Source organism: Phascolarctos cinereus, unplaced genomic scaffold, assembly GCF_003287225.1.
Source record: "Phascolarctos cinereus isolate Bilbo 61053 unplaced genomic scaffold, phaCin_HiC Scaffold_9;HRSCAF=440, whole genome shotgun sequence".
Taxonomy (NCBI): Eukaryota; Metazoa; Chordata; class Mammalia; order Diprotodontia; family Phascolarctidae; genus Phascolarctos; species Phascolarctos cinereus.
The window spans coordinates 45,902,416-45,929,374 of NW_027556402.1; the positions used below are offsets into that span (position 1 = coordinate 45,902,416).

General features: G+C 36.1%; 1 protein-coding gene across 3 annotated transcripts in view; it reads right to left on the reverse strand.

Moving 5' to 3' along the window:
- The window catches only part of TBCK (TBC1 domain containing kinase), a 259,078-nt gene that overhangs the window by 76,488 nt on the left and 155,631 nt on the right, over positions 1-26,959 (reverse strand). For all 3 annotated transcript variants that reach the window (XM_020974731.2, XM_020974730.2, XM_020974732.2), the window contains one exon: positions 3,124-3,299. In XM_020974731.2, coding sequence (XP_020830390.1) covers positions 3,124-3,299 — 176 coding nt within the window. The remainder of the gene's footprint in view (positions 1-3,123; positions 3,300-26,959) is intronic.

Sequence of the window (26,959 nt, forward strand, 5' to 3'; positions counted from 1 at the left end):
TAAAAATATTAAACTATAAAACATCCATAACTCGGGATGTCAGTGTGATAGCTATAATTGTAAACCACTTTTAAAAGCAAGCTGAATTTTTTTCAGAGAGATTTCTGAGGAAATCAGTTCTACTCTACATACTACAGAATCAAGCGATCCTATCACTTAACCTCTCAAAGCCTCAGTTTTCTCATCTACAAAATGAAGATAACAACAAATTGCAGTGCCTTCCTTATACGGTTGGTGAGGAAAGAGATTTGTAGACTGCAAAGTACCATACAAATATGAGACGTTATCACTATGGTAATCTTGTTATATCCTGTGGACATTTTCTGTTTGTCAGAGGATCTGAAATAAGAATATACTACATTTGACTGTATAATGGAGCTTTTCTAAAGTTTAATAAATTGGCTTTTCCAAGCTTTCACAGATTTCCATTATTCCTACATTCTAAGTTATCAAGTATAAGCCATGTTCTTCATTCTGTCTTCCTTCTCCCAAACAACTACACCTTTGCTTAAGTAATTATTTCCCTTAGTACAAGAGAGATATTAACTTCCTAACATTTAACCCATTTGCAGAAAGCAATTCAAACTTTCCAAACGAAAATTTTCAATGCAAATATGTTTATAAATATTTATTTAGTAGTCTATATTTTGATTTAGCATTACTAGCCTTTAGGGTGCTATATTAGTACATGCTTTCACAAACATGTTTAGAAGAATATTATTCACTTTAGGATCCAGGCTTTTAGGAATTTGTAACCATCTGTATCTCTCAAGGACCCTTTGGCAACCTGATGATGCCTATGCACCCCTTATCACAATAATGCTTCTAAATGTATAAAATAAAATATATATGATTACCAAGGAAAGGAAAAGTTAATCAAAATAAAGATGCCTCCTCCCATCAAAGTTCATAGAGCTCCTGAAATCTATCCATATATCCTTTTTGGGGTCTGTGGATCCCAGGTTAAGAACCTGTTTTAAGGAAAGGGATTGTGCACTATTGATCAGAGAAATGCAAATTGAAAGTTCTGAGGTACCATCTGACATGTATCAGATTGGCTAATATGACAGAAAAGGAAAATTATAAATGTTGAAAAAGATGTGGGAAAATTGGAACAGTAATGCATTGCTGATGGAGTTGTGAACTGATCCAACCATTCTAGAGAGTAACTTGGAACTATGCCCAAAGGGCTATAAAACCTCTGATCTAGCAATATCACTACCAGGTCTGTATCCCAAAGACATCATAAAAAAGGGAAAAGGACCCACATGTACAAGAATGTTTATAGCAGCTCTTTTCGTGGTGGCAAAGAATGGGAAATTGAGGGAATACCATCAATTGGGGAATGGCTGAACAGTTTGTGGTATATGAATGTAGTGGAATTCTATTGTGCTATAAGAAATGATGAGCAGGTGGATTTCGAAAAGACTTACATGAACTGATGCTGAGTGAAGTGAGCAGAACAGGATAACATCATTACACAGCAACAGCAATATTGTGCAATAATTAGCTATGATAGACTTATTTCTTCTCAGCAATACAATGATCCAAGACAATTCCAAAAGATTCATGATGGCAAATGCTATCCACAACCAGAGAAAGAACTATGGAGTCTGAATGCAGATCGAAGCATACTATTTTCACTTTTTTTTTTGTTTTTTTCTTTCTCATGGTTTTTCCCCTTTGTTCTGATTCTTCTTTTACAACATGACTAACGTGGAAATATGTTTAACATGATTGTACATGTGTAACCTATATCAGATTGCATGCTGTCTTGGGGAGGTAGAAAAATTTGAAACTCAAAATTTTACAAAAATGAATGTTGAAAATCTATTTTTACATGTAATTGGGAAAATACAATTAAGAAAAAAAAGAAAAAAGAAAAGGGATTATGTCTGTTAAACAAAATCAGGGTTATGTTTATGTGACATTTAATGAATAAAATTTGTTGTTGATGGAGGGGCATATAAGATAAATATAATTATAGATGTAATTCATTATTTATATATATATGTGAAGAAGTGAAGGAACCCAGGAAAGAGGCAGAGGTTGAATAGTGAATTTATGTGTGTGTGTGCGCATGTACACATACATATACATAAAATCACAAATGTCTTCAACACACATTAAAGGAGAATGAGAAAATACATCAATATAGTTTTTTAAAAATCCTTCTGTATGTTTACTTTTTTTAAGTTAAAGTAACTCCATCTACCTTACTAAGTTTGGCAAGATATGCATCCTTTTATGTGGGCAACTTGTAAGACAATTTTGTAGAGAACAATTATTTAAGATACATCAAGCAGCTTAAGATATATATATATATATAATATATATATATATATATATAATATATATATATATATATATATATATATATATATATATATTTTTTTTTTAGTGAGGGCAATTGGGCGTAAGTGACTTGGCCAGGGTCACACAGCTAGTGATTGTTATATGTCTGAGGCTGGATTTGAACTCCAGTACTACTGACCCCAGGGCCAGTGCTCTGTCCACTGTGCCATCCAGCTTAAGACATTTTAAAAGATATAGAGAATTATAACTGATAGTCTTGAAAGAGTTATTGTATAGAAAAATCTATTTCTTTTTAATGAAAATAAACATAAAAATTGAAAATCTTGGCTTTCATTGTTTTCTAAAACTTTGACTAGTCAACTAACAATAAAGAAGTACAGATTTCCAGTTCAGATACATTCCCTAATCCTCCTTGGGGCTATCACTCTTCTAAAACTGTTTCACAAATAAACTAACATAAAGTGGATTTACCAAAAGTTCTGGTTTTGGAATCAGAAGAACCTGAGTTCAAAATCTTGTTCTGCTACTTACTAAATGTGACCCTCGGCAAGTCACTTTACCAATCTGAGCCTCAGTTTCCTCAACTGTATAATAAGAGTGTTGGACTAAACCTCAGAGGGCCACTCCAGCTCTAAATGGAAAAAAAGGCCCAGCTGAAATAGCCAGAAAATACACTGGACACTGACCTCATCACATAAACAAATGCCTGCAAGTGGTTCGCGAAATATGTTTACGTTATAAAGTGTACAAATGATGAAGTTAACAAAGTGTATGTGTGACTAGCTGCATTAAGATGCAGAGACGTACCAGATCTGTCTTGGGAGAGTCCTGAGAGTCAATGGAGAAATAAGGCATGGAATTCTTCACCCCATTGCTGTCAGAAGGTTGTTTGGGAGGTTGTGCGTGTTGTCTGTAAGTAGCACTTTTGGGTGTCCAGCAAAACAAATTGATTGATTCACGGACACAACGCTCGATGTCAATTTCTGTATAGGAAATGAAAATAAAACAAATGTAGAGACCTGAAATTACAGCTTACAGTCAACTAACCCGCAATCCCCAACTATCCCCACCTTCTCCAAGCATTAAAAACAACAGGTAACATATAACATATGCGTATCAGATCAAGCTGTTAAAAACAAAAATCCTGATAATGAAGGACCATGCTCCCCCCCCCCACAGGCAGAAATGGTTAAAGGATATGAAGTTTTCAACAGAATTATGAACAATCAACAGACGTGAAAAAATGCTCCTGATCATTAGGTAGCTAGGTGGCACAGTGGATAGAGTACCAGATCTGGAATCAGGAAAACCTGAGTTCAGATTCTTCCTCAGAAACATTCTAGCTGTGTGACCCTTGGGAAATCACAGTTCATCATTTGTAAATTTGCCTCATTTCCCTCAGTTCCCTCCTAGGGTTGTTAAGGATCAAACGAGATAATAATTATAAAGCACTTAGCACATTAGCTGGCACATAGTAAGAGCTATATAAATGTTAGCTATTAGTTACTATTATTATTAGATCACTAGTAAGAGAAACACACATTACAATAACTATGAGACTTCATGACACACTCAACAAACTGACAAACACAATGAAAGACGGAAGCAATGTTGGAAAGGCTATGAGAAGGAAGGTGTACTATTAACCTGGGGGCACAGACATGAATGGATCCAACCATTCTGGAGAACAATTTGGAACTATGCCAGAAAGGTCACTGGACTGTGTATATTCAGTCTCACTGCCGAGTCCACATGGTAGAAAACATTGGGGAGAGAGTCCTTTGTGCACCAAAGTATTCAAGCAACATTTTTTTTTTGTGGCAGAAAAAAAATTGAAAACAAAGTGGGTGCCCAATGATTAGGGAATGGAGGAATGTAATAGAACACTGCTATGCCATAAGAAATGATGCATATGAAGAATTCAGAAAAACACGGAGAGAATTTTATGAGGTAATGAAGGGAAAGGCAAGAAAACAATATACATGACTATAGCAATGTCAACATAAAACATGCTTCCCTTTTTTTGGTAGAGTTGGTACAGACGGCTGCCTGTGCCAGCCAATATGTTCACTGAGGTGGCTGAGTCTACTTAGCTGTTTTTTTCTTCTTTCTTTCTTTCTTTCTTTTTTTTTTTTACAAAGAAGGACTCATTGGTGGGAGTGAGAAGGGAATGGATATCCAGGGATGACTATGATGTGACAGACTGACTCTTCCTTGTCTCTGCTCCAAAAATCATAATAACCATTTTTATTAAAATAAAAATATGACCAGAATGAAAAAAAAATTAGGCAGTAGATTAGCAAAAACAAAGTTACTTTTAGTAGGATGAGTCGTGGTGTGGTGAGGCGTTCTTTGTTATTGTCATCTATTCATAGTTACATGGAAGCGTATATCTTGTTTCACTCAACCTCTATAGAATAAATCACATTTATGCATGTAATTCAGCCCATCCCCTCCTTCCCCCTCCTCCCATATTATCACTGTTAAAACTGGGGCAGGATTGGAGAGGGCTAATAATGACACTGGTCTCTAAGCATCCAGGTCCAGGTCAACTAACTCAATCATCATTAATATTCTCATCTTTCTTTCCCAAGGAACACTGACACTCAAGGTTACAGTGTAATCAACTCCAAAGCCGATGCCTTCCTTCCTTCGGTCATTTCTTCAATGAACAATAGAATCCTTTACGTGAAGCTTCATATGTCAGAGGGAGGGAGACAGCTAGAAGAATGATGGGGATTAAATTGTAAGCAAATTAAAAAGTGCCACTTGCATTTAAGATTTTGTTCTTTTTCATGTTTTGGGTTCTTCAGGGTTACCATGCACATTAAATTTAGAGTGAAATATTGACTCTTGTACGTTTTCTGCAAAGAAGTATATACAGTTGTGTAAATATCATTCCCATTTTATAAACCGAACTTCAGAGTAATTATGTGACTTTCTTGTGGTCATAAAACTATTAGGAGTCTGAGCCAGGACTTGAATCCAGTTTCCTTTTTTTTTAAAAAAAATTAATATTTCATTTTTTCCAAATTACATATAAAAGCAATTTTTAATATTTGTTTTAAAATTTTTTTGAAATTCAAATCGTCTCCCTCCCCTTCCATTCCTGCCTCATTGAGAAGGCAAGCAATTTGATATAGGTTATACACGTGCAGTCATGTGAAATACATTTCTACTTTATTCATGTGAAAAAAATAGACTAAAAAAAAACAAGAAAAATTTAAAAAGTAAAGAAAAAGTATGCTTTGATTTGCAGTCAGACTCCATCAGTTCTCTTGAGATGGATAGCATTTTTCATCTTAAGTCCTTCAGAATTGTCTTGGATCATTGGATTGCTGAGAATAGCTAAGTCATTCACATTAGACTGTGAATACTACAATACTGCTACTGTAGACAACATTTTCTTGGTTCTGCTCATTTCACTTTGCATCAGTTCATGTCTTTCTAAGAGCATCCTGCTCATCGTTTCTTATAGACAATAGAAGTCCATCACAATCACCTCAACAACTTGTTAAGCCTTTCCTCAAGTGATGTACATCCCCTCAATTTCCAATTCTTTGCCATCACTAAAACAGCTTCTATAAATATTTTTGTAACATATAGGTCCTTTTCCATTTTGTTTTTTATCTCTTTGGGACACAGACCTAGCAACGGTTGAACCCAGTTTCCTAATGTAAAAGTTCAGTTCCTTTCCCACTACATTACACTAGGAATAACCAGTGGCCCAAAGTCGCAGGCATCTAGCCAAAGGGAAGTTCCTCTATTCCTCCTTCAGCCACCTAGTGAAAGTTCTCAGGTCAGTCCAGAGGTTTCTGACCTTTCTTGCTGTCATGGAATCCTTTGGAAGTCTGATGAAGCCAGTGGATGAACGCCTTCTTAGAATAATGCTTTCAAATGCATAAAATAAATAGAATGACAAAGGAAATCAAATTTACATTAAAATACAGTAGACAAAATATTTTTAAAAAGACCAAGTTCAGACTGCCTAGGTGAAAACCTCCTGGGCTAGACTATTCTAATAGCCTGCCAACCTCTTTCAGTTAGGTTATACACGTGCAGTCCTGTGAAACACATTTCTATTTTAGTCACGTGAAAAAAACAGACTAAAAAAACCCAAGAAAAATTTAAAAAGTAAAGAAAAAGTATGTTTTGATTTGCAGTCAGACTCCATCAGTTCTCTTGAGACGGATAGCATTTTTCATCTTAAGTCCTTCAGAATTGTCTTGGATCATTGTATTGCTGAGAATAGCTAAGTCATTCACATTAGATTGTGAATAATACAATACTGCTACTGTAGATAACATTTTCTTTGATGCCTTCAAAATACACCTCCAACATCAACCTCTGATGTTTTTGTTTTCCTTAGTACTATTTCCACACCCTCATGAAGCACATCAAGGGTTTATGATACAGCCAAAATATAAAATATACTTCATCAACATGAGAAAAAGAAAAGTCTTCTACAGAAATGCTGACATTGTCCTTGGGTTTGTTTATCTATTTGTTTTTTAAAAAAATCTGTTGTGTTCTTTCCATATTTATTTCGAAATGTTCTTGGAATGGGCTATTTTAATTAGTTCTCATACCAAACTTCGTGCAAATTGTTTCTCCATTGCCTTTTCCCCTTTTACAAGGTATGACTATGTCCAATTTACCATCTTTCCCCATAACAAATTAATTCCTTTTCTAAGCCAGTGTTTTTTTGACTTCCATGTCTGGTCACCTGGCAATGAGATGAAGTGATGGCTGACTAAGCTGGGTTCTAGGGTCTTTTCCTTTTCTTGTTCTGGTGACTGTTCCGTATTGAATGGGGATGGCTTGTGTTGGTGTCTGGTTTTTGTTTTTGTTTTCCCCTCCATTACCTTAAGGTTTTTTGATTTGCTCATTTCTTTGAATGATTTAAAATGTTTATTTTTGAGGATCTCTGGTAGTTTTGCTTCTTCTTTTGGTACTTCTTTTACTATTCTAGAAATATATGTTGAGATTAAAGACTATCCTCTAGTGTTGTAACTCCACCATGTTTTTGAGACTCCTTATATATTATCTTATAATTATATTTATATACAATTATATTAGATATTTACATTATAATGTATATTATATATGTATATATATTTAAGATGTAATTATCACATACATATATACACGTATACTCCATATATTATAGCTATTCATAGATGTGTCATAGGTCTCTTCTCTGACTATCAGAGACATGAGGGAAGGGATCATGTTTTGGCCAAACCTTCTGTTTTCTAAGGTGAGTGGCACAGTGAATTGCACATAGCAGGCAAAGGTGGTCCAGTGAAGAGAATGGAGGACAGAACCAGGAAGGCCTTGTCTGAATCCTACCTCAGACACTCTCTAGCTGAACAAGTCACGTAAGCTCTCTGTGCCTCAGTTTCCTCATCAGTAAAGTGGTGGTAATAATAGTACCTATCTCCTAGGGTGATTGTGAGGATCAAATAAGTTAACCTTGAAGTGCTATATAAATGGTAGCTATTACTATTTCCAATAATGGCAAATTATCATAAATAAGTTAGGTGAAATATTGCTATAATTAACATTAATAGTAATGTAACTAATAAATGCTATTGACAATACCTCTGATTAATATCATTAATAATTATTAATGGCAGCATTATTATTATTATTAATAGCAATATTTTTACCTAACTGTAACCTATCCTGGGATACTCTTATTAAGAGGAGCAATGGGGCGGGTAATATATTTTCTTTTCTAAATGTAGGGGTGGGACATAATACATAAATCAATAGAATATTTGAGGACTGAGATGGCCCTTGGTATGGGTGCCTATAGACTTGGGCACATTACACAACATAAATGCCCTTGGCGTGAATGCTTATGTGAAGAGGGCTTTACTGAGAGCATATGAGGGACATCTGTAGTTTCTGGTAGGTTCCAAGACAATTCTTAAAAGTCACTTCCCTAGTTTACACGTAGTTGGACCTTCTCCAGTAAGTCAGGGTGTTCCAGCCCACTTAGACATGCTATCTCATAGTTGCACAATCGAGTATTTACTCATTTACCATTTTTAGGAGTGTGTGGCAACGAGGGAGCCAGTTACTTTCATGGCTGGACAAACAGATCACATCTCATTACAACAAATGCAATCAAAAGAAAAATGCTGCATAGGTCCTAAGGCAAATGAGGAGCTGTAAGGGGCCTTAAAGAATATCTCATTCAATGTCCTTATTTCACAGATGAACGAATGGGGCCTCATGAAAGTGAAATGCCTTGCTCAAGGCCACACAGGTAATAAGTGGCAGAAACAGGACTGAAGCTCATATTATATATGACTTCAAATCTTGTGTTTTTCCTATTGCACCATGATCTCTTTCTCTACAAGGATTATTATCCCCATTTTACAGATGACAGAAGTGAGCCTCAGAGGCTTCATATATCTTTCCCATCATCACATAGCTAGTAGATATCTAAATGTAAACTTGGACAGAAATCTTCTGACTCCAATCCACTGGTTTTCTTAATACCCTACATTACTTTCCAATTTATTTTTCAATACAAAGGTGAACTCAAACATTAACCTAGGAAAATTCTGTGCCATGCTTTTAAGAGCAAAGGGAGCACTCAGTTACTCATGTCTAAAGCGCACCTTCCTCATATATCCATACAAGGTAGTCGAGTAAAATTCCTCTGCATAACTGGAGGCAATGCTCTCCTCAACTGGAAACAACAGGAAGTTAACACTGATATTTCAAAGAGGTAAATCCACTAACTTTCCAGTGCATTAACCTTAACCCTGATCTTCAACAAAGCTCTTCTTCAGGGTTAGACACTGAAAAAATTTGTTGTTTTAGCTGACAGCGGCCAGTGAAAACCAAGTCTCTTAACTTTGTAACATGTTGCTGCTGCAAAACAGCCATAGGTAAAAATGGTGTCACTGGTCAATTGGTCCTGACAACTGCGAAATGGGATTGGTTTTAGTATTCCCTAGAGCTCATCAAAAGGCGAGGATTCACTGACAGTTGAATAGGATGCAGTCCTAAAAGAGGGCAGCCGACATCCAGGGATCAGAACAATAACAACAACAACAAAGACAGAACTTCATTTGCAAACCACAACTGCAACATCTGGCATTTACAGAGAGCTTTACCTTGTTTCCACAATATTTTAATTTGTTATTTCATTTGGTCAGAGTAATCAAAAAGAACACTAGATTTAGCCACCGAGAGCCTGCATTCATCTCCCAGCTTTGCTAATAATAATAATGATGATGATGATGATGGTGATGATGGTAATACTGATGATGTTAATAGTAATAATGATAAAGATGATAGCTAACAATTATGTAACACCTACTATGTGTGTGGCATTGTGTTAAGTGCTTTACAATTATTATTTCACTTTACAATTATCTCATTTATAATTATTATCTCACAACAACCTTGGGAGGTAGGTGCTACTATCCCCATTTTACAGCTGAGGAAAAAATGACTTGCCCAAAGTCATACAGTTAGTGGGTGTCTGAGGCCAGATTTGAACTTAAGTCTTCCTGACTCAAGTTCCTGTGTTCTATCTACTGTGCCACCCACTGCCTTTGCTACTTTCTGTTGTTTGATCCTGGGCACATCTGTCTCTCCTTATAGCACAATGATATTTTATTATATTCCTATGCCGCGACTGATCAGACATTATCTAACTGTTGGGCATGTAAGCTCTTTGAGGTCAGGGGTTATTTCACTTTTGTCTCTGTATTTCCTGGGCCTTCTAGCATGGTACCTGACTCATAAGAAGCTGCCTGAATTGAACTGAATTTCCAGCTTTTTGTAATGAACATTTCCATACATATGGGTCTTTCCTAGATGTTAATAATATCCTCAGGATACAACATCAGTCGTGGTATCAAAAGGTACGAACAACTATTTAGACACAGTTTTAATGAGCCCAATTATCTGATTTACTAGCTTATGGCAAATCAGAAGCCAAAAATTAGGAGGAGCAGAGAGGGACTCAGTGAAAAGTAAAAGGAAAAGACCACAGAGAGACAATAAACCGATAAAGTAATCCTAAATTGGAGTGATCTAAAACCTTCAAAGCACACCTGGCTTATTTAGTTAATACTTAGAGATCCTTCTGGCGTGGGTCATTCTGAAATACATTCTCTGTGAAAGCTATTAGAGGGCAGTGAGGTGGAGCAGTGGATAGTGCTGGGTCTGTAGTCAGAAGACCCATCTTCACGAGTTCAAATCTAGTCTCAAGCTCTTACTAGCTGTGTGACCTTGGCCAAGTCACTTAATCCCATTTGCCTCAGTTTCCTCATCTGTAAAATGAAGTGGAGTAGGAGATGGCAAATCACTCCAGTATCTTTGCCAAGAAAACCCCAAACGTGGCCATGGGGAGTTGGACACAACTGAAACAACTGAACAACAGAGACCCTTCTGGCCTGGGCCATTCTGAAATATACTTTTGGTAAAGCTTATTAGACTATAAGTATTTCCAAGTTAATCTCACTCATGTTACCTACTTCATATGGGTGACAAAAGTCTCTGGAAGTCATTTTCCGGCTACAGACTGGAATGAACACATGAAAATGATGGGGTTTTGTGACTATACGAGTTAGGTTGAAAATGAGTCCCAGAGAGATTTCCCTTTTCTACTCTTGCTGCGTATGTGGCAATAATCCTGGATTTTTTGCCTCTTGAACATAGCTCAGTCATCTAAAACACCCTGCTGGGGTGTATTATTTTTTATTTTTGGTCAATTAGCTGTGTCTGACTTTTGGGGTTTTCTTGGTTAAAGATACTAGAGTAGTTTGTCATTTCCTTCTCTAGCTCATTTTACACATAAGGAAACTGGGGCAAACAGGATTAAGTGACTTGCCTAAGGTCACACAGCTAGTATGTGTCTGAGGTTGGATTTGAACTCAGATCATCTTGACTCCAGGGCCATACACAAAATAACTGTTTAAAATATCATCTTCAAGTAGTAAGATATGATCTCATGAAATAGTAGGAATAGAAGCTGGGGGGATGGGACCTGTGATGAAAGGAAGCCAAGAAAACACCACTTTGCAAGTAAAGAAAAGGCTGAAAGCCACATGAGCACAAATGTGAAACCAAGAATAGTTTCTCCCAGCCGTGAAAGGCTTACCTAACGTGGGAACTTATGATTGAAGGCAGTAGCATAAGAAGGAATGGGTCATGAGAAAAGAGCTACACATACCAGAAAGACTGGATTTTTCGAGGAAATCCTGATCTCCCTTATAGTTTCTCGGTATGCCCAGAAAGATCAAAGAAGAATGAAAAGTGCTCAATAAAATTCAAAAGAAATACATTTGAAAATGTTTTGCAGGATTAGTTCTTAATTAGCTTGTTTCTAGATCATTAGGAAGTATTCTTCCTCAATTTGGCCAAGAGGATCTTACTAAGTATATAAAGGAAAGCCAGAGACTATCACAGATTTTATGAAACTTTTGAAGGTTATTAAGCACTTTAATCCAGATTCATGGTCAAAGTCTTAGTTGGACCACAGTCATTCATCATGGATCTAATCAACCAATATTGACTGCCTACTGTTAGCAGTGGTTCTCAATTGCCTCCAGGATCAAACACAGCCTCTATTTGGCTTTTAAAGACCTTTACAACCTGGTCCCTTCCTACCTTTCATGTTTTCTTATATCTTACTCCGTGACTCTGGCATCCTCCCATTTTTTTTTTTTGCACATGACACTCTGTGCATTTTCACTGGCTACTTCCCATGCCTGGAATTCTCTCTCTCCTTACCTCTGCCTCCTGAATTCCTAACTTAAATACCACCTTCTGCAAGAAACCATTTTCAGTATCTCTTAATTGTGAGATTGTCTCCAATTTATCCTGTTCATAGATGGTTGTTTGTGGATAGTCTCTTTTTTCCTATCCCAATTAGTTTTTGTGAGCTCCTTGAGGGAAGGAACTTTTTTTTTTGGATTACCAGCATAGTTCCTGGAATACAGTAGGTGCTTAATACATTCTTGTTGTCTTGACTTATTATGAGCAGAACCCCATGCTAGATATTGCCACTGTCACCTTATTTCCAAAACCATTCTTTTATTAAGTTTAGACACAATTTGTTTATTGTTTGGCACTGATCTCTATAGGAAGGTAGTGGCAATCTTCACAAATCATCTTCTTCTATCTCTAGAAACTTGAGGGAAATATGGCAGCAGTGGATACCTCCATCCTACAAAACACAGCTCAAGAGTCAAGTTCTCTGTGAAATCTCCCCTTCCTAGAGCCCAAAGCTATCTCTTCCTCTTCCACTCATGACATATACCTTATATTGTTAGTCATCTTTTTAGTACATCTTCACTTCCCAGTGAGATGGCTAGCTCCTCATCTTATCCCTCTTTGAATATCCTACAGTCCCTTACCTAAAATACAATTTTGTTGACTGACTGACTGAGGAAGGGCTAACGTGCTGAGTCACTCTTCTGAACTCTAATCTGGCATCACCAACTCTCTCCCAGCTCTCTGGACAACTGGATGCCACAACCACAGTCTTCTTCAAGACTCAGATCAAAGCCTACCTTTTTCAGGAGGTCTTTTCTGATTTTCCCTACTGCTATTGTCTTTCCATCTGAAATTACCTTCCGTTTATATTAGGTACATATCTTGCAGGGCAGCTAGGTGGCACAGTGGAGAGAGCATTGGGCTTGGAATCAGGAAGGCTCCTCCTCATGCGTTCAAATCTGGCCTCAGACACTTACTAGCTGTGTGACCCCAGGCAAGTCACTTAACCTGCCTCAGTTTCCTCATCTGTAAAATGAGGTGGAGAAGGAAATGGCAAACCATTCCAGTATCTCTGCCAAGAAAACCTCCCAAATGGGGTCACAAGGAATCAAACACAACTGAATAACAACAATATATTTTGCATATATAGTCACTTGCATTTTGCCTCTCCAATCAGAATATGAGCTCCTTCATATCCCCAGTGTTTGGCTCAATGCCTGGCACAAAATAAGGCCTTAATAAATATCTGTGGACTGACTGTCTTAAGAGGAACAGCTGTTAATAATAAATTGGGAAAAAGCGTAATTTCTTGTTGAGTGAAATGAAACTTGGAAATATTTTTACCTTTAACTATAATATCCATCTCATGGAAGAAGGCAGGATTCTCTCTTTTTTTATACTATATTTGAAACTTGATTCAAAGTTGGATTATCTTATTTCTCATGAACAGAAGAGGCTTTATAATAGGGGTACCAAAATATGAAGATCTATGCCAGACCTAGACTAAATCTCCCAACTAGAAAATCACAAGGGCTGCAAAATGCTAGTGTGATATAGTTGACTTGACAATACTCATCAAAAATAATGATTATAATTAACAACACCTGCATTTTCATGGGCAGCAAAGAACAATAAGGCTCTTAAATAATTAAAACATAAATTTATTTCATTTAAAGCTATTGTTCCACTGGTAACGGTTACCAAAGAATTCTGTTTTTGAACATCTTTTCTTTAGTAGAATTTCAGAAGACTTATTGGACAAAACTGACATAAGAATGCTTCCCTTTTAAGGCTAACCAATCACTTGACTTTTACCTATCAAAATGAAATTTATATTCACCTCTGACACAGAATGAGAAAATCTTTCAACTAAATATATTTATGGGTTTTTTCACCTGTTTCAATAATTCAATACCCATGGCACTATAGTACTGTAGTATTTTTATGAGTTCTATGGAAGGGTTTAGAGAACACATATAAGAGTTTAAAGTCCCCTGTGTCCAGAAGGTTTTCTCTTTTTCGTTCTCTGGTTTAAAACAAACACATTGTGTTTATATTGGTCTGGGGAAAAGACAGATTATTAGGATATACTATTTATGTATATAAATTTTTTGTTTTAAATTATATATTAAATTTTATTTACATGTTACTTGTGCAATTTATATTACAATACAACATATCCCATCTATACATATATAATATATCCATATAAATAAAATACCCAACTATGATGACATCATAAACAGTTATAGTAACATTTAAATGGTTTACATTGATGGTGTCAAACTCAACTAGAAACGGGGTGCTACTCTGGGCTGCATATTGACTTAGAAAACTACATATGAGCATTATTTATGTTTCATTGTATTTTTATATACTTTGTTATGTATTTCCCAATTATATTTGGTTCATGCATTCACTCTGAAGTGAAGCCAGTGCGGCACTAGCTCTCAGGTAGTATGCTGGACACCTCTAATTTACATTAGCTTTTAAACTGTAAAAGTGGTTTGCAACCCTTTAATCTACCTGTCTGTACCCACTGGTCTTTTATGACACTAAATGTATTTTGAAAATAATGGTTAAGGGAGAGTCATTCTAGGCATTCATATGCTAGGGCATCTAGCATCATTCATCAACAGGAAGGCAGAAAGCCATCAGGTGGCTTATCGCTGTTATGCAGAGTGAAGATTAATACAATTAAATATGCATAATTTCAAATCACCCTTTTAAAAAACAGTAGGAAGCCTTTATCATGCTAACCTATGATTTATGGCTCCACTGTAATTTTTGGACAAAATCCAAAGGTATGTTACAGTGGACATAGCACAAAAAGAGAAAATATGATAGAATTAAGTTCCTTGAGGTCAGAGTTGTTCATTTTTTGTCTTTGTATCATCACTGTCTTGCACAGTATCTGGCACATAGCAGGTTCATGAGAAGTGTTGATTGATACTTTCACTTTCAAGTCTCTCACAGACTATGTGTGACCTTGGGCAAATCACTCCAAATCACTTTTATGTTTCAGTTTCAATATTTATTAACCTCAATTCCTAAAGAACTTTGTCAGTAGACAAAGAGAGAAGGGAAGGGGACTGACAAGTCAGAAACTTTGTGGAGTCAGAAAGGTCAGAATCCAGCAGGTGATTAGGTATGTGACAATTAAAAAGTTGGAGAGACAGAGTTTCTGGGTAATTCAATCATAAGGCCAGCAGGTTATTAATAAAAGGATGGTAATTTAGTCATCTCTCTTAGACCAAAGACCCTAAATGGTGGTGGGGTCACAGTTTATATGCCCTTTGAAGAGGAAGTGTTCCTGAGGGATGCCTAATCACCTCTGACTGGTTAACCAAATGGAAGGTGGGCTATCTTGGGGTACACGACTTAGGTCATTCAAATCTTGGTCAAAGAGACATCAATTTCCATACTACCTGTCTTCATATACAGGGAGAATCAACATTTTCCCTGGACCTGTCAGAGCAAACACAATGAACAGGAACGCATCTATTTGCTTACACTTAGAATTTCTTTTACTGTTTGATTAGATCATGGCCTGGGAAAATATCTAAGAGAGGTTTCCTGCACTGGCTGATTTCTGGATGAGGAAGTAAAAGAGGGGGGAAACTTGGTCCTAATACAATAATTAGTTACTAAATATAAGAGAGAAATATTCATTTCTCCCAGGTATGTGGGATGAGGGAACTGCTGGAGTTTACTGAGTAGAGGAATGACCTTGTCACATCTGTATGTGTGATCTGATCTTTACTGTTTCACTACTGTGGCTTAAGATTGCACTAGGATGTTTTTTAAAATAAACTTTTATTATGATACTTGGCTTTTATTAAAACTTATGGTCAAGTAAAACCCCTAGGTGAGGGACCTTTTTCCATATGACCTGCCAGCTCTCTACTATCCTATACCTGTGTAACTTTAAAAATACCTAAATATGGAATTTTATATTTATTCCCATCTCAAGTGCATTCTTGCCAGTGTTGATCTATCTGCCCCAATGATTCTGTCATTTATGTGGTCAAGTATCACTCTGCGAACTTGGCTAGCATCCCTTCTAGGTCTCATCTGTTTTGTTTTGCTCAAAAACCTTTTCAAAAAAGGAAATCAGATTATTTTGGCATGACTGGCTGTTAGTGAATTTGTTAGTATTAGTTAGTATTCTTTTCCAAATGCTCACAAACCTTTAATTCTGTTTTTTAATTTTGCTGGAGATCAACTAGTTCATTGGCTTTTCAGGGATCTGTTATTTTTTCCATTTTGAAAATCAGGACAAAACTTTCCCTTACCAATTTTCCAGGACCTCTCCTATTTTTCATGGTTCATTAAAGACACCAAAAGTAGACAAGATAACACCTACTACTGCTTTCAACACTCCATGTAATTCATCTGACTCACGAGACTCAAAATGCCATTTAAAGTGACTAGGTATAGCAAAGTCACAGGATATAAAATAAACCCACATGAATTACCACCATTTCTATTAATTACTAAGAAAATCCATCAGGAAAGTAAAGACAGAGAAATTCCATTTAAAATAATTATATAATGAAGAAGGCTTAGTAGTACCAGATCTCAAATTATACTACGAAGCAGGAATCACCAAAATGTTTTGTAACTGGTTAAAAAAAAAAGTTCATCAGTGGAAGAGATTAGGTATACAATATACAGAAGCAAAGGAACTTGGCAGCCTAGCATTCGATAGATCTAAATACACTAGCTACTGAGGTAAAGACTCATTGTTCAACAAAAACTTCTACACCAAAATATTGGTAACTTCTCTATAATAGATAAAAATTCAAAGAGCTGAAATGTCCAACAATTCAAGAATGGCTGAATAAGTTGGAGTCTTTTAGCGTAAGAGAATATTATGGTGATAACCAATATTCATGGAAATATGGAAAGACTATGGGGTGATGAATGCAGAGTAAAATCAGCAGAATAAGAAATAAATATATATTGACCACAGCTATATAAAGAAAAAAAGGAAAATAGGGCTAATGATGGTAGAATTTTAGACAGGCCCTAAAATGTTCAAAGAAAAAGTATATATTTGCTTGTGGATTATTTTGCTAATTCTTTTGGTTATGCCTTGTTAAAAGCCAAGGGTTTAGGGCAGAAGTGGGGAACCTGTCGCCTCAAGGCCACATATGACCTTCTAGGTCCTTGGATTCGGCCTTTTGACTGAGTCCAAGTTTTACAGAAGAAACCTTTTTATTAAGGTGATTTGTTCTGTGCAGTTTGGATTCAGTCAAAGAGCCACACTTGAGGACCTAGAAGGCCACATGTATCCCTGAGGCTGCAGGTTCTCAGCAAAAATTTTCCTCTCAGTTTTTTGCTTATATGATAGTTTTTGTTGATGATTATTATACATTTGTGTGTTTGAACAGAAGAGGATAACCTAATTAATTTTTGTTCCAGGGGGAACAGAATAAATATAGTTTGCCAATACTTCTGCAAGGCACTGGACAAAAGAATGACCACTATATATATTAGAGTCTATACATATAGACATAAATTGTACCTAAGTGGAACAAATGCCTATTGCTTATAGAGAATTGGGATCAGTACTAGAAGAGATAAAAAAAATTTAGATAAAGTCTGCACTCTCATGTAGCTTCTAGTATGATAGAGGGGAAAAGCTATACACATACATATATAATGCTAATACATGAAATTACACGAAAAAGATATTAAAGAATATTTTTCATAAACCAAGTTTTTTAAATGAGTTGAAAAATTGAGGCCAAGAAGGAAACTTTTAAATTAAATTTAAACTAAAACCCTTAAATTTCTATAAAATCACCAGAAATAATAAAATGTTCTCAAAATGCAGATATTTTATATTATATTTAATTTATTAGTCTTACAAGATGAATCCATATGTCCAAGGAACAGCTTAGCAAGAAAACTTTCTAGAAATGGCTTTCCTTGCCTCTAGAAGTATCTATGTTTGTAGGTCATGATATGTTTGGAAAAAAAAACACTTCCAAAGGGATAATGCAATGTTTAGTCCAACTAAACATACATTCATTTAACACTGGTAGCTAACTGCTTTAATAATTTTTCCGCAGAACAGATGAATTACACAGGTTGATGTTGCTATTCTCATTTTATAGATAGGCAAACTGACATATAAATCAGTTAAGTGACTTAATTAATTAAGTAACTTACTGCCATCAATAACACCATTAATATAGCTGAGATAAGAACTCTTGTCTGCAGAGTTCTAGGCTCTTGCTAAGTCACCTTCTAGGAAAACATGCATGGGGGTTCAGAGAATACTTTCATGATCATATAGTAGCAAAGACTAGCTATGCTACTCATTTTTGTTATGTTGTGGTTCCTACTGTGTCATCTGCCAGTATAGGGGCTAGAAAAATGCTTTCGTGGATTCATTCATTTGATAAGCATTTATTACATGCATATCAGATGTCTGGTACTCTGTTAGGCAATGGAGAGAAAGAGATAAAAAGGAAACTGCTCTCAAAGGGCTTATATTTTATGTGGGTGAAGGTGGAAACAAGATGTATGTCTAGACTTGCAAAATATATTCAAGGAAAACACAAAGTAATTTGTGGAAATTGGGGCAACAGCACCTGGGAGAATCAGGAAAGTTTAAAAAGTTTGGACTAACTTAACCAATGCTCAAGATTCCACTGGTATTCCTAAGTGGCAAAGTCTTGGCTAGATAGGAATCCCAGGTTCTTTACCGGCCCCTTCTTCACAGGTTCCTTCTCCACCGAGGTTTCCAAAGGACATATGTGTGCAATTATTTGCTGAAATATCCATCATATCTACTGCAAAATGCTCATAATTACATGAGGAATAAATAAGAAATGTAATAAACGTTGCTGATATATGGACACTTAAACTGTTTTCATTCTTAACATAATTGGCTTTATCATTAGGCACTGGGGTAGGTGGATTATTATGATGCATGGCAGCTGGCATTTAGTAACACATCCCACATTCCCCTGCCTTAGAAAACAGAACAATGCTATAACCTAGAGGATTTACCACCAGGTCAATTGCATCCATAATTATTCTTCTCTTTCTCTGTAAATCAGTTTTATAATTGACTGAGAACCAGAACTAAAACAAGGGCCTTTAATTCTTGTGGGGCTGAGCACCTCATATGGAAGTGTGATAAAAATTTTTGACACATCTTGATAGAAATTTATATCTGCAAATATTGCTTTTAAATTCATGCCATCAAAGCCAAATTTCTTGGGATTTTTTTTTCCCAAAAAGGAAGAAAAACCCACTAATTCTCTGTACATTGCAGTATTTTCTATATATATAGGGCTGGGCAATAAACAAATTTGCTCATGGTTTACCTTTTTTCTTTCCGACTGACTGTGAAGTCCTACCTGTAAGGACTGTTTCATTTTTTTTTGTCTTTATATACATGGTATAAAGTATACCTAGTATACGATAGATAAGTATATAGTATATGATATATATATATATATATATACCTACTATACAATATATATACCTACTATATGATATATAAGTATATAGTGTACTATATATACACTTACTATATGATATATAGTATATGTACTATATATAAAACACACAATAAATACATATACGTCTATATACGTACATACACCTAGGTATATACAGATATCTAATATACTACACACACACACACACACACAGAGAACCCTAGCTTAGTATACAGTAGATAATAAATATTTGCTGATTAATTGACTCTCCACACAAAACACACACTATAGACAAGGAATACAAAGGAAGTTTTGATTTCCTGATGGAAGGGATCAGAGAATATGGAGGGGAAGAAACTGACCTTGAAAGTATTCATACACACATACACACACAAACACAAGCGCTATACATATCTATATATGTGAATATATATGCAAGTATAGTTAACACAAACATGTATATGTATGCATATATACACACAAACACACACACATATATATAACATTTAGGCAAAAAAAAAAAAAAGGTCAATTCCTAAGCGTTGATATGTTAGTACTGGGATATTTGTAGAAACACAAATAATACACTGGATTTTTTTTTAAACCATCATCTCTGACTTCCCATAGGTTTTTTGAAGTTAATTATAGGTAGTGTTTATATATAGCATTTAAAGTTTTGAAAAGCACTTTATATATGTCATCTGATTTCACCTTCACAATGACCCTGTGAGGTAGGTACCATAAGTATTTCTCCTTTACAGTGTGACTTGCCTAATGTCACATGGCTAATAACTGCCTAAGGCAGGATTAGAACTCAGACCCTTAAAAAGTTCAAAGTGTTTTAATATTAACAATAATCAGCATTTATATAGCACTTTAAGATTTGTAAAATACATGTCCTCTCTTTTAAGGCTTTTACAAATACACTGAATATATATATATACACACACACACATATTCAACAGACCTTAAGAAAAGCATTTTAAACAGTCCATTCTAGGTATCTTGACACATAGTCTATTTAACACTACTGAACCAGTGCCCTAAATTTTACTTCTGGAAGAGACTACCAGAGCACTCTTGGAAACAAACAACTGGGAGGGAGACAAGGGGGTTCTTTTTCGTTTGTTTGTTTGTTTAGTGAGGCAATTGGGGTTAAATGACTTGCCCAGAGTCACACAGCTAGTGAGTGCCATGTGTCTGAGGCCGGATTTGAACTCAGGTACTCCTGACTTCAGGGCCGGTGCTCTATCCACTGCGCCACCTAGCTGCCCAGGGGTTCTCCTTTTTTAAGTCTGCCTTGTGACACAGAGTCTGTTGGGGTAATATTTACAATGGAATACCAATGCTCCTCCTGGAACAGGTTCATAGAAAACCCTAGAAACCAAAACCTACACAGCTGAAATGATTTGCCCACGGCCAAAAAGTCAATTAGGGGCAACTTTCTCTTAAAGTTTGTAAGGCAGAAATAAACTCCTTTTATTTCAGAATATAAATAACTGCTTAAAAAAATTTGTCCTATCTTCATTTTTCTTATATCCCCATTTTCCCCCAAAGCAGTAGGTATCTTTCCTTTTAAAATGTCCATTAAAGAAACTGTAGAATAATCAGTTTATACAACCCTTGGACATGAATTCTTTCAGGACCCCAGGGTTATTTCACAATTTGGCAGTCACCATTAGCCAAATTGCTGGATGTGTGCATGCTTTCATGGGCATTTATTCTAACCTAATTATGTATTCTAACATCTCTTAGCAAATTCTCCCTTCTGTTGTAAAAGAATGCAGCTACTTATTCCACCAAACAAGAACAATGAAACTTAGTTAACAGTAGAACTTTGAGAACACACTTATACAAAGGGTTCTAAGTATAGGAACTATACCTATTAATGGAAATGGAATGGCTCTTTTTTCTGTTAATTTTAGGTTAACCATATTTCCTAACTTTTTTTGAGGGGGGGAGTGGAGGAGAGTGGAGGGCTAGGTCTCCCTATCTTGCCTAGACTGGAAGCATGGAGGCCTGATCTCACAGGCCTGATCCTAGCACTCACTGGCATGGAAGCTTTACCCTAGCCAAGCAGCTTGGTGGCCCACTGTTCCTGCAGGCTCAGCTTATTTAAGTGCTGGATGAAATGAAGATACTCAATTGTCTTTAACCCTTTTGCAGCTCAGAAGTACTGAACTTAAACTTCCACCACCTTCCCTCAGCCTCCCCAGCAGATGAGACTACAGGCATATACCACCATGCCCAGTCTCAAAACAATTTAAGGTGCTGTTTAGACATTAATGTTCAGATGCATGTTTGGTGACGGATGAGAGTGAGTTGAACATGTCATCACTGACAACAAGAGTACAATCAGAAGAACAGTGCTTCATTTCTAAGATATTCCTCCTTTCGTATTTTTACAAGAGTATGCCCAGAAAGAATTTCATGATCATCATGTAGCTACAAGTGGAAAAATGTGAATAATTAAAGGATTCTCAGCTTCAGGTGAAATGGCATCAATCTTACAAGCCTGACAATAAATACACAACTTCTACCGAGCAGGTGTGTGCTACAAATTGTTTTTCACCAGGCTTTTCCACTGAGCTAGCACCCCCACCCCTTATCTGGCTTCAAGCCATCAAGAATTATGGGTAACTTTGTAGCTCCCATCTCAAGAATACCATGCATTGCCTGTGATGAATCTCTTTGGTTGGCTTGCAAATCTACTTGGCACACGGGTCAAATGGAAAGTTATTAAACACAAACAGGGAAAATGGCGATAAGAAGTGACCAGGAATCTTCTGTTATCATCAATGAAATATTTTTATCTTTGGTATCTGATGTGATTTTCAACATAATTTTTCAAACATATATGCAACAGACAGAACTGCAGTATTTCTGCAAATGTATATTTTAAAAGTGGTCAAATCTTGCATTTTCTTTCTCCTGTGATCTCTTGTGATAATTTTGCAATCAAGAATAATTTGAGGAAACTAGTATTGTAAATGAATTACTTCTTGACAGCAGCCCATTGTGGAAATAAACTCCTAATATATGTTAAAAATTTTTTCCATAACCTGTATAAATAAACAATTCAATTAATACAAGAAAGTCAGGAAATATAAAATTATTAGTTCATCTATGACAAATAACAAACAGTAGTAGGAAGTGGCTGTTAACTGAAAAATCCAGCTATCTTCTCATTTGAATGGATATGGATCTCTTAAAATGTTTTAGAACTTGTGATACAGATGCTGCTGGAGGATTTATTTTCCTTAAGTATATTTGGCAACATTTAAGAGGCTAACATTAATTACAGAGCTTCATTAAATTGGGGACTGAAATAATGGAAAAAATTACAACAATGAAGTGTTGTCTGCACACTGCCCTGTTTAATTGACGGTTGTTGAGCTTTACAGCACTACTGCATTCTCTCACTGCCAGACAAAATGTTTTGCAGAGTTTACACACATATTGTCCTTGCCTCAGAACAAAGGGAACATTTTGAAAAAGGGAGTGATAACACCTCACAATTTTATTACACTTTAAATGAAAATGTGCAACTTTGACCCAATCGGGTCTATGGAACCCAAAGCCTAATTTTCCGAAGTTGATAAATAAGTAAAGTTCTCTCTATCTAAAATGACCAAAGAACTTCAAAATTAATATTGCTCTTGTATTAAATCCGATAGCTCCGACATGCCATCAATCTCAACTATAACTTAGTCTGGCAAAAACTAAATTTTCTTTTTCCTCATTATCTCTGTTGCCTTTTATGTGCTAAAGGCTCCTGGACATAGCAATATTTTTTTACACCTGTCTTCTCTGTTGCCTTATTATCCTTGTTACTTTTAAATTCTGCTGTTTCTTTCTTTAGCATCTCTTTAAATACAATCTAAATCATTCAGAAAATACTTATCCAGCCTCCATTTTCTCCTCCTTTCTTTTCCCTTTGGGTCATCTTATTTCTTACTACAATTTCTATTAGAATGGGCAAAAGAGAGAGAAGGGAGAAGTCAAATCAGGCAATACGGATATTGAGGCAAGATGCTGGAACTAATGACTGAGGTTTGGGAATGATGTATTTCATTAATTTGAGATCTTCCATTTATTCCCTTAGATCATGAGTTAGTTATAAGTTCCTCTTGTTGTATGAAAGTAAATTAATTCTTTGAATATATTATAAAGAGGATCACTTAAAAAGATGTAGTGATACATCTATTCCTCCACAAAGTCCTCTTCTAGTAACTCCTCATGATGTGGAAATAGTCTTGGCTTCTCCCAAGTTTATTCCAGCAGAGTGGAGCTCCATCAGGTTCTAACAAGCTGGAGAGCCTACAAGGACAGTTCTTGAGATAGACCAAGTGTGCTGTCCCTGAGACAATCTAGCTAAGAATAAAGAAGCTTCAGCAGCAGCAGGTTCACCATTAGGTGATGAATTCTTTGGCACAGAAGAAAAAATAAAAATGGCTCTCAGTCCTGGATGGCTTTTTTTTGCTTCCAGAGTAATAGTGGTGAAGTAGCAATAAAGGAGATAGAGGGTGTGAGCATAGGTTTTTGGACCATCTATCAACCTTAGCTATGGATTCTCTAAATATGAGATATTTGTCTACTGATGAACTGACATATTACTAGAAAAACTGTACTACATCAATACTAATATTTTCATTAAAAAACACACAACCAGAAAACAAAAAGGGAAATGGAACCAAATTAAATAGGTAAACAAAAGTTGGCAGTTTGGTTTCCTTGTGTGCCTAACAAAGGAAGCATCATTTAAAGCATTCTTACCTTTGGCAATCTGATAAAGCCTAGGGACCCCTTTCTCAAAATAATGTTTTTAAATGCATAACATAAAATACAAAGGAAACCAATTATACTGAAATAGTTATTAAATATTAAAAAAAGTTTACAGAGCCTAGGTTAAGAAGAACACCTTATTTAAGAGAACGCCTGGTCATCTTGCCTTGCAGGGAATATAAGCGAAAAGATCACAAAGTTAGTGGCTGACTATAAGCTGTTATGTGCTTGAGAGGAGGAGGAGACAGAGAAAATCTTTGAAAAGGCTGTCAAGATCCTCCCAAACTAGCCAAAGCAGCCTTGGATATTCAGCAACTAAAATGCAAAACATGATTTAGTGGAGGTCTGGAAAAAATTAGTTCAAATTTGAGAAATGAGACCTGGAAGCCCATGCCTCCAAAAGATGCTTTTGTTTTTGAGTTGTATTGTGCCTTTCTGGTGTTATGCTACAGCCTTTACCATAACCCAGTACGATCTTTTCCTTATGATAATAATAAGCAACAATTTAAGCAATGCCAACCAACACAGTGACTGCCTCAGTGGACAAAGCACTGGACTTGGAGTCGGGAAGGACTGAATTCAAATCTGGTCCTATACGACAGCTGTGTAACCCTGCCTCCATTTCCCCATTCATAAAATTTGGTAATAATAGTATACACCTACCATTGTTTTTATGAAGACAGAATGAGAAAATATTTGCAAAGAGCTTTGAAGCTCTACATAAATGCTATCATCATCATCATCATTGAGGTATATTTTATTATCAGTTCTCTAGGACAGAGATTGCTCTGAATAGTTTCTTTCAAAAGAGAGCTGAAAGATGCTAGACATGCTGTGCACTGAGCAACATTACTAATTACAGATGAGACAATGCTGTCAGAGTGAATGAATGAAAAAGCATTTATTTAGTAAACTGTGATAACATATATAAACGTCAACACTTGGTTCTATTCTTGGGCTGTCTGAAGAACTCGAAAGTTCTCCCTTAACATTGTATTATGTCAAATTCTTTTTCTTTAGTCTTTATTTTTAACCATTTCATTTATTTAGAAAGAATGATATGCCTGACAGCTGTTAAGAAAAACAAAACATAAAGCAACTCCCAGGGTTACTATTCATCCAGTGGGAGTTCAATTAATGTTAATTAATGGTCATATCTCACTGTAAATGAAGAGGCTGCCTCTCGGATTAGCTCTATATAAGCATTTATCTCTATTAGGCAATAACAGCAGAATTATGGTAATTATGATTGAATGACAGAGAACAGCACATGCTGAATCTGTGATCCCAGCCAGTTTACTCCATTTCTGGCAAGCTGAATAATTACCCACCATCTTTTAAGATGGAAAATTTACTGAAGTAAAACCTGATAGAAACAGATAGAAACTTGCTAATCTGATTTTTCTTGCTACACCTGACAGTGATGTTCCTCTGCTCTGCTAGATGCAGATTATCACAAACCAGGATCTGTTCTATCACAGAGGATCTTGGACAAATGCTCACACGTCAACGTACGTGCTGTGTTCGGTGCTGCCTCGTCTTCTAAGTCTAACCCAGACTGACGTTCATTTATGGCACTGTGAACCTTGTCCACCCTGACAGGAGAAGGGTATCTGCTAGTATGGCCTGATGGACAAGAAGTTCATTCAAGAAAAACTGAGATGGTCTGTATGTTATGTCTGGACTGACCACATTTTCACTTTGATAAGTTGAAGCCACCCACCTGAATTCCTTCTCACTCTCACAGGGGTAAGCAAAGATGCAAGAAAAATGTCACTAGCCTGCCCGCGGTTCAGTGCTGCTGTGAGACACAAAGATTGATCAGGGCGGGAGAAGAGCATTGTGCTTAGATTTCCCAATACTGGACCTCTGACAAGTGCTGACCATTCTCTTTCACAGGACCATCAAAGGGGCATTGGAATTTACAGATGAAAGGTTCTCTAAGAACTAAAAAGTTTAGCACAGGCTCATTCCCTTTCCCAACATTATCACAAATAAACAGAGACAGAAAAGAGTTAGAGAATTTGGAATCTAACTGAATCTATTTCTTAGTTTTCACTATCCATCTTTTCTCACTTAAAGACAATTTGAAAATTCTTTGACTGCATAAACCGGTTTTCTAAAAATAATTTTTTTTAATGAAAAGGATTGTTTTTGTTTTCAATTACTGCTACCAATTACAGGAGATAAATTGTGAAGATCATTTATTACATGTAGATTTTTGCTTCTCACCTTTGAATTTTTAAGGTCCCTCCCATTCCAACATTCCATAACTCCAAGTGACTTTGTGATGAGTTTACATTTTCAATTTCGGGTAAACTGAAATAACTTTCATTGAACATAGTTGGTAATATTTACTATACAACAACAGCTCAAGAAAGGCCAAAGATGAGAGAAAGAGAGAACTGATGAACACTGAGTGCTTACTAAAGTATATTTTTCTCACTTTCTTTCTTCTCCTTGCTTTTTTGTGACATGGTTAATATGGAAATATGCTTTACATGATTTCATATATATGTAATTGATATTATATTGCTTACCTTCTCAGTAGGTGGAGGAGGAGTGGGCAGGAGGGAGAGAATTTGGAACTCAAAATTTAACAAAAAAAAAGAGAGAGAATGCTAAAAATAAGTAAATAATAAAAT